Here is a 13,336-nt window from a genome sequence, read left to right as displayed (position 1 = left end):
ACTTCCTGTCTCTGCTCGCTTCTGAACACTCCTTAGGTTTTGTGTCCAGATAATAAAAGAAGGGACGCGGTGGCTCAGTGGGTTAGGACGCTGAGCATGTCGATCAGAAGGTTGGCAGTTTGGTGGGTCGAATCCCGAGTGCCGCGTAACAGAGGGAGCGCCTGTTACTCGTCCCAACTTCTGCCAACCTAGCAGTTCGAAAGCACGTAAAAAATGCAAGTAGAAAAATAGGAACCGCTACGGTGGGAAGGTAACAGCGTTCCGTGCGCCTTTGGCGTCTAGTCATGCCGGCCACATGACCACGGAGACATCCTCGGACAAGCGCTGGCTCTTTGGCTTTGAAACAGAGATGAGCACCGGCCCCTAGAGTCGGAAACGACTAGCACGCATGTGCGGGGGAACCTTTACCTTTACTTTTAATGAAAGAAAAATGAACTTCTATTTTGGTTCTGCTCGCCCCCCCACTCCCCTCTTCCTTAATCTGTATTTTCATAGTTCTGCCTGAGGGTGGTGAACTTGAGCAACTAATGAAGCAGACATAGCTTGGATTAGTTGCCACAGCTGGCAAAGGTTCAGATAAGAAACACCAATATGCACACCTGGCCCAGGAAACGTCAAGGACATTCTCCTAATGCAAATCAAGAAACTGGAGACAAATGCTGCTTTTTCAGCTAGTAGGAATTTCTGGATTATTTGCAGCAGAAAACCTGCAGATTTAAGCTGTGGGCGCTCCATCCCTGGAGGTTTTTAAGCAGCTCGCTCAGGAATTCCACGAGTCATAAAAGAGCCAAGGTTGCCTACCCCTGTCCTACACCATGATTGTCCAATTCCTCCTCGAAAGCCTCCAGTGTTGGAGCACCCACAACTTCTGGAGGCAAGTTATTCCATTGATTAATTGTTCTCCCTGTCAGGAAATTTCTTCTAAGTTCTAGGTTGGATCTACCTAAGAAGAATTTCAACCCATTGTTTCTTGTCATGGCCTCAAGTGCTTTTGAGAATAAATTGACCATGTCTTCTCGGTGACAGCCCCTCAAGGACTGGAAGACCACTACCGTGTCACCCCCTGGTCCTTCTCTTCATTAGACTAAACCAGGGGTAGGCAAACTTGGCTCTTTTATGACTCCTGGACTTCAACGCCCAGAATTCCTGAGCCAGCATGGCTCAGCATGGAAACCTCTCCCTTTCCCCTCAGTGTGGCTGGCTCAGGAAGTCTGGGAGTTGAAGTCCACAAGTCATAAAAGAGCCAAGTTTGAAGACCCCTGGAATAAGATCTCCTGTTTGAGCAAGGGGTTGAGCTAGAAGACCTCTGAGTTCCCTTTCAGCCCTGTGATTCTATGTTCTAAGACAGGGGTAGGCAACCTCGGCTCTTTTATGACTCGTGGACTTCAATTCCCAGAATTCCTGAGCCAGCATGGCTCAGCATGGAAACCTCTCCCTTTCCCCTCAGTGTGGCTGGCTCAGGAATTCTGGGAGTTGAAGTCCACGAGTCATAAAAGAGCCAAGGTTGCCTACCCCTGGACTAGACATTCCCAGTTCCCACAACTATTCCTTGTTACGTTTTAGTCTCCAGCCCCCAAATCATCTCTGTTGCTCTTCTCTTGCACTTTTTCTGGTGTCTCAGCATCTCTTTCGGTATCAAAGAAAGGACGTCATCTCACCTCTGAGCCACCAGCGTATAAAACCTTAAGCCTTTCTCTTGATTCCTTCTCTCAATGCCTCTCCTTTTGTCTTCCCTGCCTATCTTCCCATCCTCTGAATCTCGTGTTTTCTAACTGACTGGGGCTAGGACCCAGAAGAGGAAGCCACGTTGGTAATGTGATATAAATAGAATACCCAAATGGGACAAAGTTTGAGAAGAAAGTATGACATCACTTTGATTTTGCTCTACACTCCATCGGGACGGGGGATAGAGGTGTGTATCCCTGAGATGGTCAGGTTTTCCCCAAGAATGAACAGTTTCTCTCCACAAAAGCCCACCCTCTTTTTGCCCCAGAGAACAAATATTTAAAATCTTTACTCTCCGAGGCACTTTCTTTCTTTCTCTCTCTCTCTCTCTCTCTTTTTTTTTTGTTAAAGCAAGCCAAATTCCATTTCCAACCAGTGACATCTGATCAAATGAAGACAAATCTGAAAAGGGAAAGCTGCTAGCAAAAGTTGGAGAAGAGAAACTTGCCTCTGCAATCATCCCAAGTTTATTCACTTTCTCCCCCCCACTTCATTATTCACTGTTCGTCTCCCTTTTTTTTTTCTTTTTCTTTCCTGGAATGGATTTATCAGCCACGCAAGGAGGACTCCACCTTTTGAAACCTTAATTCTTAGACCTCAAGGAAGAAGAGTTGGGTTTGGTTTCCTCCCCCCCCCCTTGCTACAAACCAGTCGACGGAATGGGCTTATTGTATGGATGATTAGAAAACACCCTTTTTTTAAAGAAGAAGAAGAAGAAGAAGAAGACCAGATGGCAATGGAGAACTGGAAGTTTTATTATTAGTGATATTTATGACTACTGTGAGCTGAGATTTTATCATCGTGTGTGTCGGTTTCCTGGTGTGCAACGAGATAAGGGATCATGGCGAATTGGCTGGTGAAACTTTCTTATCTCTTTTTGTGGATTTTATTTCAGGTAATGGTCTCGAAAACCTGTGGTGTTTATTTTTTTAAAAAAAAATTAAATCTTTCTTCTGTTCTTTGGAAACGTTCGCTGCTCTGAATCCTACTGACGCATCTCTCTATATATATATTTAACCTATAGGTTTACAGGACTCATACCTGGCTACAAAAACATCCTGGTAAGCAATCTTTGCTATCTCGAAACTCTGAAAACCTTTATGATTGCTGCATTCCCCCTTTGTCCTGTCTCTGTCTTCTCCATCTTCCACAAAAGCATGGTTAGATATATTGCTGAAGAACATCAAATGCAACAAGAAGCAGCAGGTTGCCTTACCTGGGATGTCAACCCATGTTGGGTCTCACCAAATCAGGGACTTTGTATGTAGGGCTTGTGAGTCAAAGTAGGAGGATTGTGAGGGTTGTCACAACAGGTCTCAAAGGATAGGGGTGTACTGGCAGTGCTAATCTACTGGCAGCTGTGAGTTCAACTCTCTACACAAACCCAGTGGATGTTGAGCAACTTTGTGAAGGTTGGACGGTTGGCAGATTAAGCGACTTGAGGTCGTCCTACCTAGCCCAAGAAAAATGAAGGAGCTGTTAAGGCTAGCAAACAGATCCTAGAATTAATTTTAAAGCAGGAATGGCGAGCTGGTAACATTTCAGCTGTGGCTGAAGTGTTTCTTTCTTTTTTTTTAATTTCTCATGAGATCCATCTTTGGTGACTGGCCAAACCATTTTGTCAATCGCCACTGTGGAGTTATTTTTCAGTTTTCCATTCTGGAACCCGATGCTAAATTGCAAAAGTATTAATTTTTACAGGCTTCTTCTTTCAAATGCAGCTTTAAACTGACTTGTCTGAACATCTGCTTTTTTTTGTTATCTCAGCTTCATTTTAAATAAAAGGGAATGTAGGTTTATAAAAATGATTTACTTTGGGGCCAGCTCAACCCGTCCGGCAACGGGACTTCCTTCATTTTGAGATCAGATGATGTTAGAGTTCAGTAACGTTGAATTTTTTCATTCAATTCCCTCGTTCCATAAACCAAGAATGACTATTTTTTTTCCATGATAAGCGCTTTCAAGAAGTTGAAGTAGCTTTTAGGGGACTGGAGGCTAAAACCTATGAAGAATAGTTACAGGAATTGGGTATGTCTCGTTTAATGAAAAGAAAGGACTAGGGGTGACATGATAGCAGTCTTCCAATATTTGAGGGGTTGCCACAAAGAAGAGGGGGTCAAGCTCTTCTCCAAAGCCCCTGAAGGCAGGACAAGAAGCAACGGATGGAAACTCATCAAGGAGAGAAGCAACCTAGAACTAAGGAGAAATTTCCTGACAGTGAGAAGAATTAACCAGTGGGAGAGTTTGCCTTCAGAAGTTGTGGGTAGAGGTTTTTAAGAAGAGACTTGACAGCCATTGGTCTGGAATGGTCTAGGGTCTCCTGCTTGAGCAGGGGGGTGGACTAGATGACCTCCAAGGTCCCTTCCAACTCTGTTATTCTCTTATTTTGCTCCCTTCTGAAGCATATAGCTAGCTTTGTTTTTAATTCTAAAGTGGAGCAACTAACAGTCCCTACACCTATCTTAATTGAAAGAGGATGTCAGTCCTGCTTCGCAGGCACCAGCCTGCCTAAATCACAGGGAGGGTTCCCAATCATCAGAGGGAAAAAATGTGGTTCATAAGAACTGGAGACTTGCATTTTTACAAGACTTCTGGAATGTTTTGGCAGCACGCTTTCATCGCACCATTGTTGCTTACGAGGTTTCTTTTTTTTTTTTACTTTTTAATCCACAACCATATTTTTGGCAAACCTTTCTATCTATCTCTGTCCGCACTCCCTTCTGAGTTGCCAGGAAGTGAGCAAGCAATAAAGGCAACATTTAAGGAGAATCGATTACAAATCTGGATTGTTTCAAGAGCAGGCTTCTGACGCTAAAAATATGCATTGCAAGAAGGCCACTGTTTTTAAGCAAAGTTGAACTGGTAGCGATCTGGATGTTACTGGAGTCTGATTCCTATTAGCCCCAACCAGGATGTTCAATGGTTGGGTATAATGGGTGCTCCAGCCCACCTCCTTGTTTCTTAGAGCTGTGTATTCTGTCATTCTCACCACTCAGGGTTTCTCACTGAACACCTGAGAACAAAGATATATTATTTTCTGCTTCTCTTTACCAGCTCAAGGTTTCTTCCACACTTGTTGATTTAACACTTGTGTGCTTGAGTGTTTATACGGCACCAGGAAGCATTAAGGACATCCTTAGCTTTCACAGCTACTGCTTGTATAATCTCTGCTTCTTAAGGTTGCATTCTTTCTGTGCTGAAGGAGTAGTTACTGAGTAGCAACTTGGTGGTAGAGCAGAAGGAGACAGGGAAGATCTGAAGTTCATCAGTTTTGCCTCATATGGCAAAGCCCCCGTGTTCAGTCCTTACCTACTTGACTTAGGCTCAGTCTTCAGAAGACCTTTTCACAGACGGATACAGTCTCAGAGTAGCAGAGTTGGAAGGGGCCTTGGAAGTCTTCTAGTCCAACCCCTGTTTAAGCACGTGACCCTATACCATTCCAGACAAGTGGCTGTCGAGTCTCTTAAAAGCCTCCCGTGATAGAGCACCCACAACTTCTGGAGGCAAGCCATTCCGCCGGTTAATTGTTCTCAATGTTAGGAAGTTTCTCCTTAGTTCTTGGTTGGTTCTCTCCTTGAGTTGTTTCCATCCATTGCTTCTTGTCCTGCCTTCTGATGCTTGGGAGAATAGGTTGTCCCCTCTTTTTTGTGGCAGCCCCTCAAATACTGGAAGACTGCTATCATGTCATCTGTAGTCCTTCTTTTTGTTAAACTAGAGACATATGCAATTCTTGCAACCGTTCTTCATATGTTTTAGTCTCCAGGCCCCTAACCATCTTTGTTGCTCTTTTTTGCACTCTTTCCAGAGTCTCCAACTTTAATTGTCAATTCCCTCCCCCCCCCCCTGATGAAATGGGTCTTTGAAAGGCCAAAGAATTTCAATAATTGGTTGGTTGGGGTAGGAGATGCTTAGAATCTTCTCAAAAAATATCCATCAACTGATCTTATCAGAGTTAGAAATGGAGGAATTGAGTACACGTTCTCCCATTTTCAGGTCCACGTCCCCAGCATTTTTCAATTTAAAATCTAACTCAAGAGAAGCAAAAACAAATCAAAGCAGAGGGGAAGGGAAGATAAATAAAGAAATAGCTGGCAATTGTTTGAGTTTTTCACAAAGGGGATGACCTTGGTCCCGCTCTCCTTTCTTGACAGGCTTCCGTGTTCTCGCTCAAGCATCGCAATATTGGCCTCTGGAGACTGTAGAAGGAATCCACGAATTAAAGGACACCGATGGAGGTAGACTGAAGAATAAGGCGTCCAAGAATAAGATATGATACCGATAGAAAAGAATATTTGTAGCTGGAGGTTGAACTTTGGGGTGGTTTCTGAGCTTGGTGGTTATCTCACAGATGTTTCATGACCCAACTAGGTAACAAGAAAGGAGGTTTTCTAGTCCTACTCCCTGGTCATGCAAAAGACTCTATACCATTTCAGACAAGTTGCTGTCCATTTGTCTCCTCCTCCTCCTCCTCCTCCTCCTCCTCCTCCTCCTCCTCCTCCCCACAATCTCCACTCCCTTCAAGCACTAGTGATGTTGCCTCGTTGGGTCATGACACTGCAGTAAAATAGTTAAGCTCAGAGAGCAACAAAGACTCCACAAGCTACGATCAGAACATCAGAAGGTACAGGATCTGTGCTGTGGGAATACCATCTTGCCTTGAGCTGTTGACCCAGTGAAGAAATGGGATCCAACAGCCTTTCCTTCCCCACTTTTCGAGTGGTCAAAACCAGCTCTCCGGCAAAAAGACATTGCCAGTTTGTTTCACGATAGAAAATTCTGTTGGAGTTGGCTGGCAGGCAGAGGGAAGAACCGCAGGGACCATTTAGTTTCCAATATTTGTATTATCTAGGGATGCGGTGGCTCAGTGGGTTAGGACGCTGAGCTTGTCAATCAGAAGGTCGGCAGTTTGGCGGGTTGAATCCCGAGTGCCGCGTAACAGTGAGCGCCTGTTACTCGTCCCAGCTTCTGCCCACCTAGCAGTTTGAAAGCACGTAAAAACGCAAGTAGAAAAATAGGGACCACTACGGTGGGAAGGTAACAGCGTTCCGTGCGCCTTTGGCGTCTAGTCATGCCGGCCACATGACCACGGAGACGTCCTCGGACAAGCGCTGGCTCTTCGGCTTTGAAACGGAGATGAGCACCGGCCCCTAGAGTCGGAAACGACTAGCACGCATGTGCGGGGGAACCTTTACCTTTACCTATATGTATTATATAGACCAATCTGTTGTATTCCATGTAACTATTTTCCTGTAGTTGTATCTTTAGGTCCAATGGTTCCAAAACTCATGCAGGGCTCCTTGCAAGCCACCTGGGTTACTTCTGAGCAGTCTTGTGATTGAACTGTATGCCTTGTTTTGGCAGTAAACCTGGACCCTGGAGATGAAGAAGGTTTGGTCCAGAGTTAACAGAGATTACTCATTACCTGGTTGTGATATTGCACTCCCAACTCTACAGGTTTAGGAGATACCATCCACTGATTTTTCTTCCCATCCTTGTCATGGCTTTCCACCAAGCATTCATGCTGTTCACTCCACCTTTGTCATTCATCAACCTTTCAAACATTGTCAACTTTGCCTGCCGTTGTTTATCCATTGTGTGTGTTTCTGTGTTTGGCACCTTCATAAAGACAATTCCAGTTCTGTCTCTCTCAATGGCATGCCTTTTGCAGAGATTGGCATTTTCAGCTTGAGTCCCAGACAAAAACCATGTAGGATAGTCATGTTATCCTTTCGCTGCAGCAAAACAATTGCAGAACAGAATATCCAGTATAATTTTTTTTTGTTAGCATAAACTCTAAAAGGCTTTAACGGGGACTGACCGTGAAACATAAATGGGAGATTCTGAATCTGTTAGCAACAATTCCTTCTATTTCAGATGGTTTAAGTGGTGAATATTAATGGTTATGTAGCCACAGTGTTTATTTTTCCATGTGCAAACATGGAAAAATTCACACATGTTTCACCCATGTTTACTAAACCTAGTTTTAGTAACACATGTTTACTAAACGTAGTTTTCATTTGTCAAGGTCCAGAGAACTTTCTTTCCAAGTCAATCTTCAGCTTCAGACACTTGTACATGTAATTTTCTTTTTGTAAGACATATATTTCAGGAAGTGTCTTTCCTATCACATTATTGCTGAAGATTGGGAGGGGGTTGAAGAAACCTTAAAAAGCTGTAGGATGAATCAAACTCTCAATGGGTTCTAGATCAGTTTGGTCTTCACTGGAGATGAAGAATTGATGGTTCTCAGTACGTTGTTGAATAGCAACGTCTAGACCAGGGGTCTCCAAACCTGGCCCTTTTATGACTTGCGGACTTCAACTCTCAGAATTCCTCAGCTAAACACGCTGGCTGAGGAATTCTGGGAATTGAAGTCCACAAGTCATGAAAGGGCCAGGTTTGAAGACCCCTGGTCTAGAATGTTGGCTCTTAGATTTTGTAGTCCAAAACACCCAGAAGATTATTAGATCCCAGATTCTGATCTCCGAGTGTTTCCCAGCTCTTGCTGGAACAATGTGGTGCCATACTCGGGACTTTAATGCCCCAAAGATATTCAATCGTTAACTTAAAGTCCTTCCACCAAAAAATGGGTTTAGATGATATGAACATTGGTGATCTTGAAAACCCCACCAGAGATCATCTTTGCTTGGTAGAATCAAGTCTTTAGAAGTCGTAGAACAACCCATTTTTTTCCCCCACGAGGAGCTGGTTAAACCAGAACGAGGAGCTGATTAAACCAGAATCAGCCACTAAGGATTCAGTTTTATTTATTTTATTTTATTTTAATCCCATTTATATCCCGCCCTTCTCTGAAGACTCAGGGCGGCTTACAATCTAAGCACAAATCAATGTGCTTAGCAATAGCCTTCATTCTATGTATATGCCTGCTTATTAGGGCTTTCACACACCCCCAAGCGGCATTATTACAAAGTCAGCTTAATTGCCCCCAACAATCTGGGTCCTCATTTTACCTACCTCGGAAGGATGGAAGGCTGAGTCAACCTTGAGCCTGGTGGGACTCGAACCTGCACTAATTGCAGGCAGCTGGTGTTACTTAAAGTTGTCTTCGGCCTATTTTCTCCTTGTCTATAAAAGAGATTCTTTTAAAAATAAATAAGAGCAATTGTTTCTTAGATAAGGCAATTTAATTTTCCATTAGAACTAGCTCTTTCTAGCTGTAACCCAGGAAGGTGGAGATTTGGGCACTTTGCAATGATGTTGATTGAGAGACATGGTCTGGTTGATTCCTATCCATCTTGCATATATATTCATGGTGTTGCTTTTCCATTCCATTACTGTTTGTTTTCTTTCTTCTCCCATGCAGTGCTAAGATCCCACAGCTTCACTGTGCTTCATTACCATAATTCTACTTTTGTTTATACCAATGATTCTGCCTACTCTAACTTCTCCGCGACCGTAGGTGAGAAATCTAGATGATCCTTTTCTATATTTGTCAAGGTTGGTTTTTCCCGTTCTCCAGCACATTGTGAAGGGGCTTTTAATTTAATTTAATTTAATTTATTGAGATTTTTATACCGCCCTTCTCCCAAGAGGACTCAGGGCGGTTCACAGGGCATAAATATAAATAACAATACAAACATTAAAAACAATTAAATCAATGCCCAAGTTAAAACCAATAATAAAACAAGCCTATATAAAAAAAACCCATGTACCCCCATCAGGCCAGACCCGCTAGTTCAAATAAATGGGTCTTCAACCCGCGACAGAAGGATCGGAGGTCTGATGCCATCCGGAGCTCTACCGGCAGTTGGTTCCATAACGCCGGAGCACCCACAGAGAAGGCCTATTTTGGTCTTGAAATCCAATTTGGTTGAAAGATAAGCTTCCTTCCTTCCTTTAACATGGAGCTTAACGAGAGGTTCTCAGAGAACAGAAGCTAAATAATCCCAGCGAAAACTACAGAAGATCTCTTGAGTCCATCAACCTGTTTGAAGGTCTGGTATTGTTGTCCTAGCTGCTGCAGTTTCTGGCTTGTCAAAAGCCTGCAAAATGGAAAAAAACAAAATCCTGGTTTGTTTTGTCTTCCTGATTTATGCTTTAAAGTGATGCACGAGCCAAGCCAGCATGGGTCCTTCAGGAACCCCAGCCTTGAGAGAAAATCCAACTTTGATTTGATCTGGCAAATATATACCTGTGTTTACTCAACATCAGAAGCCCACGGTCTGCCCTTCTCCTCTCAGCTAGCCAGTTTCTCGTGAGAGACCATAGTTTCCTCGTATCTTTCTGCCAAATTTAGGGGAAACTCTGCCCCCTCAGTTTGGGAATGGTTCCTCAGGAATGGCTGGAAGAAGAAGAAGGATTCCTGGTGCCTACGTATGAAGGTTCCCAGTCATCCAGGTCATAGCTGTCTCAAAGGTGGTTTTTTCGAAAGGTAACGACTGTTTTTCCCTTGAAGAAGAAGAAGAAGAAGAAGAAGAAGAAGAAGAAGAAGAAGAAGAAGAAGAAGAAGACATTTCGCTTCTCCCCAAGAAGCTCCATCCATTGTTTGTTCGTTTATCAGTTGTTCAACAATGGATGAAGCTTCTTCAATTCAGAATAGAGCTGGAAGGGACCTTGGAGGTCTTCTTATTCAAGCAGGAGACCCTATACCAGGGGTGTCAAACTCAATTTCATTGAGGGCCGCATCAGCATTGCGGTTGCCCTCAGGGGGCCGGGTGGGTGTGGCCAGGGTGGGAATGGCCTACTAGGTGGGCGTGGCCAACTCTGCATCACTCGCATCAAGGCTGCCTATGGGGGCCTGGGCAGGAGTGGGACAGATCTGGGGGTCTCTGGCAGGAGGAGGGTCTCTGGGCCAGGGCCAAGGCAGTGGGGGCCGTTCCCTCACTGTTTCCAGGATGGCTTTGCGGGCCACATGAAACCACTTTGCGGGCCGGATCCGGCCCCCAGGCCTTGTGTTTGACATGTCTGATTTAAGGGATTATAACATGCCTAATTTGCATTGTATGTTAGCAATTATCTGCAATTTGAAACATAATGTGTTGTGGGAGCTATAAGTGGTTTTTCACGGTTGATTAGCTGTTCGAATGAAACAGCTATTTCCCAGTTTCAAACTGAGGCATTATCCACAGCACACCAGGTTTTCCCTTTGAGGTAAGAATGGTTTCCCAAATATGAAGGTCATTAGCATCAACGTGTTTCTGTCTGTATTAATTGGCATCCCCATGCTCCTTGGTGTACCTGATCTTTACAAAATATTACTGGAACATTTTCATAATTCTAAAACCTGCATTAAAAGAGCAAGCGGGTGGCATTGTTATAGTACTTGTGTTTGACATGTCTGCCCTATACCATTCAAGTGGCTATCCTCCTCCTCCTCCTCCTCCTCCTCCTCCTCCTCCTCTTCTTCCTCTTCCTCTTCTTTCTCCACCTCCAGAAAAAAAAAAACAGTCCAGTTGCCTTTTGAAACAAGCACCTTTAAGAGGATTCCTGGTGTTTAGTGTTTAGTACAAATTGTTCTGGTCATGCTTCTGAGTGGTAGGGCCAACCAGAATATGGTAATATTTTTTTCCCTCCCTTCCTTTTTCTTCCTTAGATATCGTAGAAGGGATTGTAAACAAAGGTATCTATATCCCAAATGTCAAGGGAGCTGCTTTTCTCCTTTTCGGAAATTATCAAAACTCTTGCATTATTAACCAAGAATTCTGTGAGCCTGAAGGTTAGTAGGAGATTATCCCCATCGCTGTGGTTTTGATATACTGTACATTCATATTTTATTTCATTAATTTTATTCTAGCAACACGACTGGGAGGGGGGGGAGAAGGACGTTTCGCTGAGCTGCATTTTAAGGGAATCGTTAAAATCTCTTCCAGGCATTAGCGGTTATGCAAATTGTTTGTAGGGGTTTTACTTCCAAATTATTTGCTTAGGAAATGGCAAAGCAGCCTGCTGAATAAGTTATGCACATTTGTTTACGGCTGTAACTAACACAGGCTTAAAACAATGGGCCCAGGATTGGGAATTCCCTCGATAGAATCCATCCAGAGTTTTGCAGCTAATGGTTTGGTTTAGCAGTTTCCACCCTGGATTGTAATATCTTTCCCCTGGATCTATCTTAATGTATCATCAAGGCATTTCCCCTTAGGACTATCTTATCTTGTTTATGGGCCAAGTGATAAACTTTGCTGGATAAGAACAGGGCTGGCTCCGAGCGTGGAATATCTCTAAGGATCTGCATCCACTTGTTTCTATCAAGATCCGGGCTAACATCCTGTAAATTTACTTTTAAAGTTAAAACAGCCTTGTTAATCCATGGCGTTCTTCCAGAGGTGACAAAGGAGTGAATTTCTCACCAATTGAAACCCTATAACAGCACTTAGCACTTAGGCTTATATACCGCTTCACGGTGCTGTACAGCCCTCTCTAAGCGGTTTACAGAGTCAGCCTCTTGCCTCCCAACAATCTGGGTTCTCATTTTACCGACCTCGGAAGGATAGAAAGGCTGAGTCCACCTTGAGCCGGTCGAGATCAAACTGCTGGCAGTAGGCAGAATTAGTCTGCAATACTGCATTCTAACCACTGCATATCATGGATGGATGGATGGAAGGAAGGAAGGAAGGAAGGAAGGAAGGAAAGAAGGAAGGAAGGAAGGAAGGAAGGAAGGAAGGAAGGAAGGAAGGAAGGAGCGAGCAATAGCATTAGCAATAACCCTTAGACTTATATACCGCTTCACGGTGCTTTACAGCCCTCTCTAAGTGGTTTACAGAGTCAGCCTCTTGCCTCCCAACAATCTGGGTTCTCATTTTACCGACCTCGGAAGGATAGAAAGGCTGAGTCCACCTTGAGCCGGTCGAGATCAAACTGCTGGCAGTAGGCAGAATTAGTCTGCAATACTGCATTCTAACCACTGCATATCATGGATGGATGGATGGAAGGAAGGAAGGAAGGAAGGAAGGAAGGAAGGAAGGAAGGAAGGAAAGAAGGAAGGAAGGAAGGAAGGAAGGAAGGAAGGAAGGAGCGAGCAATAGCATTAGCAATAACCCTTAGACTTATATACCGCTTCACGGTGCTTTACAGCCCTCTCTAAGTGGTTTACAGAGTCAGCCTCTTGCCTCCCAACCATCTGGGTTCTCATTTTACCGACCTCGGAAGGATAGAAAGGCTGAGTCCACCTTGAGTCGGTCAAGATCGAACTGCTGGCAGTGGGCAGAATTAGTCTGCAATACTGCATTCTAACCACTGCACATCATGGATGGATGGATGGATGGAAGGAAGGAAGGAGGGAGGGAAGGAAGGAAGGAAGGAAGGAAGGAAGGAAGGAAGGAAGGAAGGAAGGAAGGAAGGAGTGAGCAATAGCATTAGCAATAACCCTTAGACTTATATACTGCTTCACAGTGCTTTACAGCCCTCTCTAAGTGGTTTACAGAGTCAACATGTTGCCCCCAGCAATCTGGGTCCACATTTTACCAACCTTGGAAGGACGGAAGGCTGAGTTGACCTTGAGCCATTGAGAAACGAACTGCTGGCAGTTGGCAGAGTGAGCCTGCAATACTGCATTCTAACCACCGCACCATCACTAATGGTCTTGATATCCAGAAATATGAGGGATAGTGATAATAATCCTGAGTGCTAACCATCATTCCAGAGAATTCGT

The 13,336-nt window shown here is 44.1% G+C and overlaps 1 protein-coding gene across 1 annotated transcript in view; it reads left to right on the top strand.

Annotated features, from left to right (window-relative positions):
- The first annotated feature begins 2,388 nt into the window (after positions 1 to 2,388).
- ADGRD1 (adhesion G protein-coupled receptor D1) overlaps positions 2,389 to 13,336 on the top strand; it is a 121,191-nt gene continuing 110,243 nt past the window's right edge. The window contains exons 1-5 of the mRNA XM_083373240.1: positions 2,389 to 2,620; positions 2,750 to 2,786; positions 5,877 to 5,960; positions 9,050 to 9,145; positions 11,279 to 11,401. Of these exons, the coding sequence (XP_083229366.1) occupies positions 2,567 to 2,620; positions 2,750 to 2,786; positions 5,877 to 5,960; positions 9,050 to 9,145; positions 11,279 to 11,401 (394 nt within the window). The 5' untranslated portion in view covers positions 2,389 to 2,566. The remainder of the gene's footprint in view (positions 2,621 to 2,749; positions 2,787 to 5,876; positions 5,961 to 9,049; positions 9,146 to 11,278; positions 11,402 to 13,336) is intronic.

This window comes from Vipera ursinii (assembly GCF_947247035.1).
Source record: "Vipera ursinii genome assembly, chromosome: 14".
NCBI classification, from domain to species: Eukaryota; Metazoa; Chordata; class Lepidosauria; order Squamata; family Viperidae; genus Vipera; species Vipera ursinii.
The sequence above is the reverse complement of the archived record's forward strand: the minus strand, read 5'-3'. Positions and strand labels throughout refer to the sequence as shown.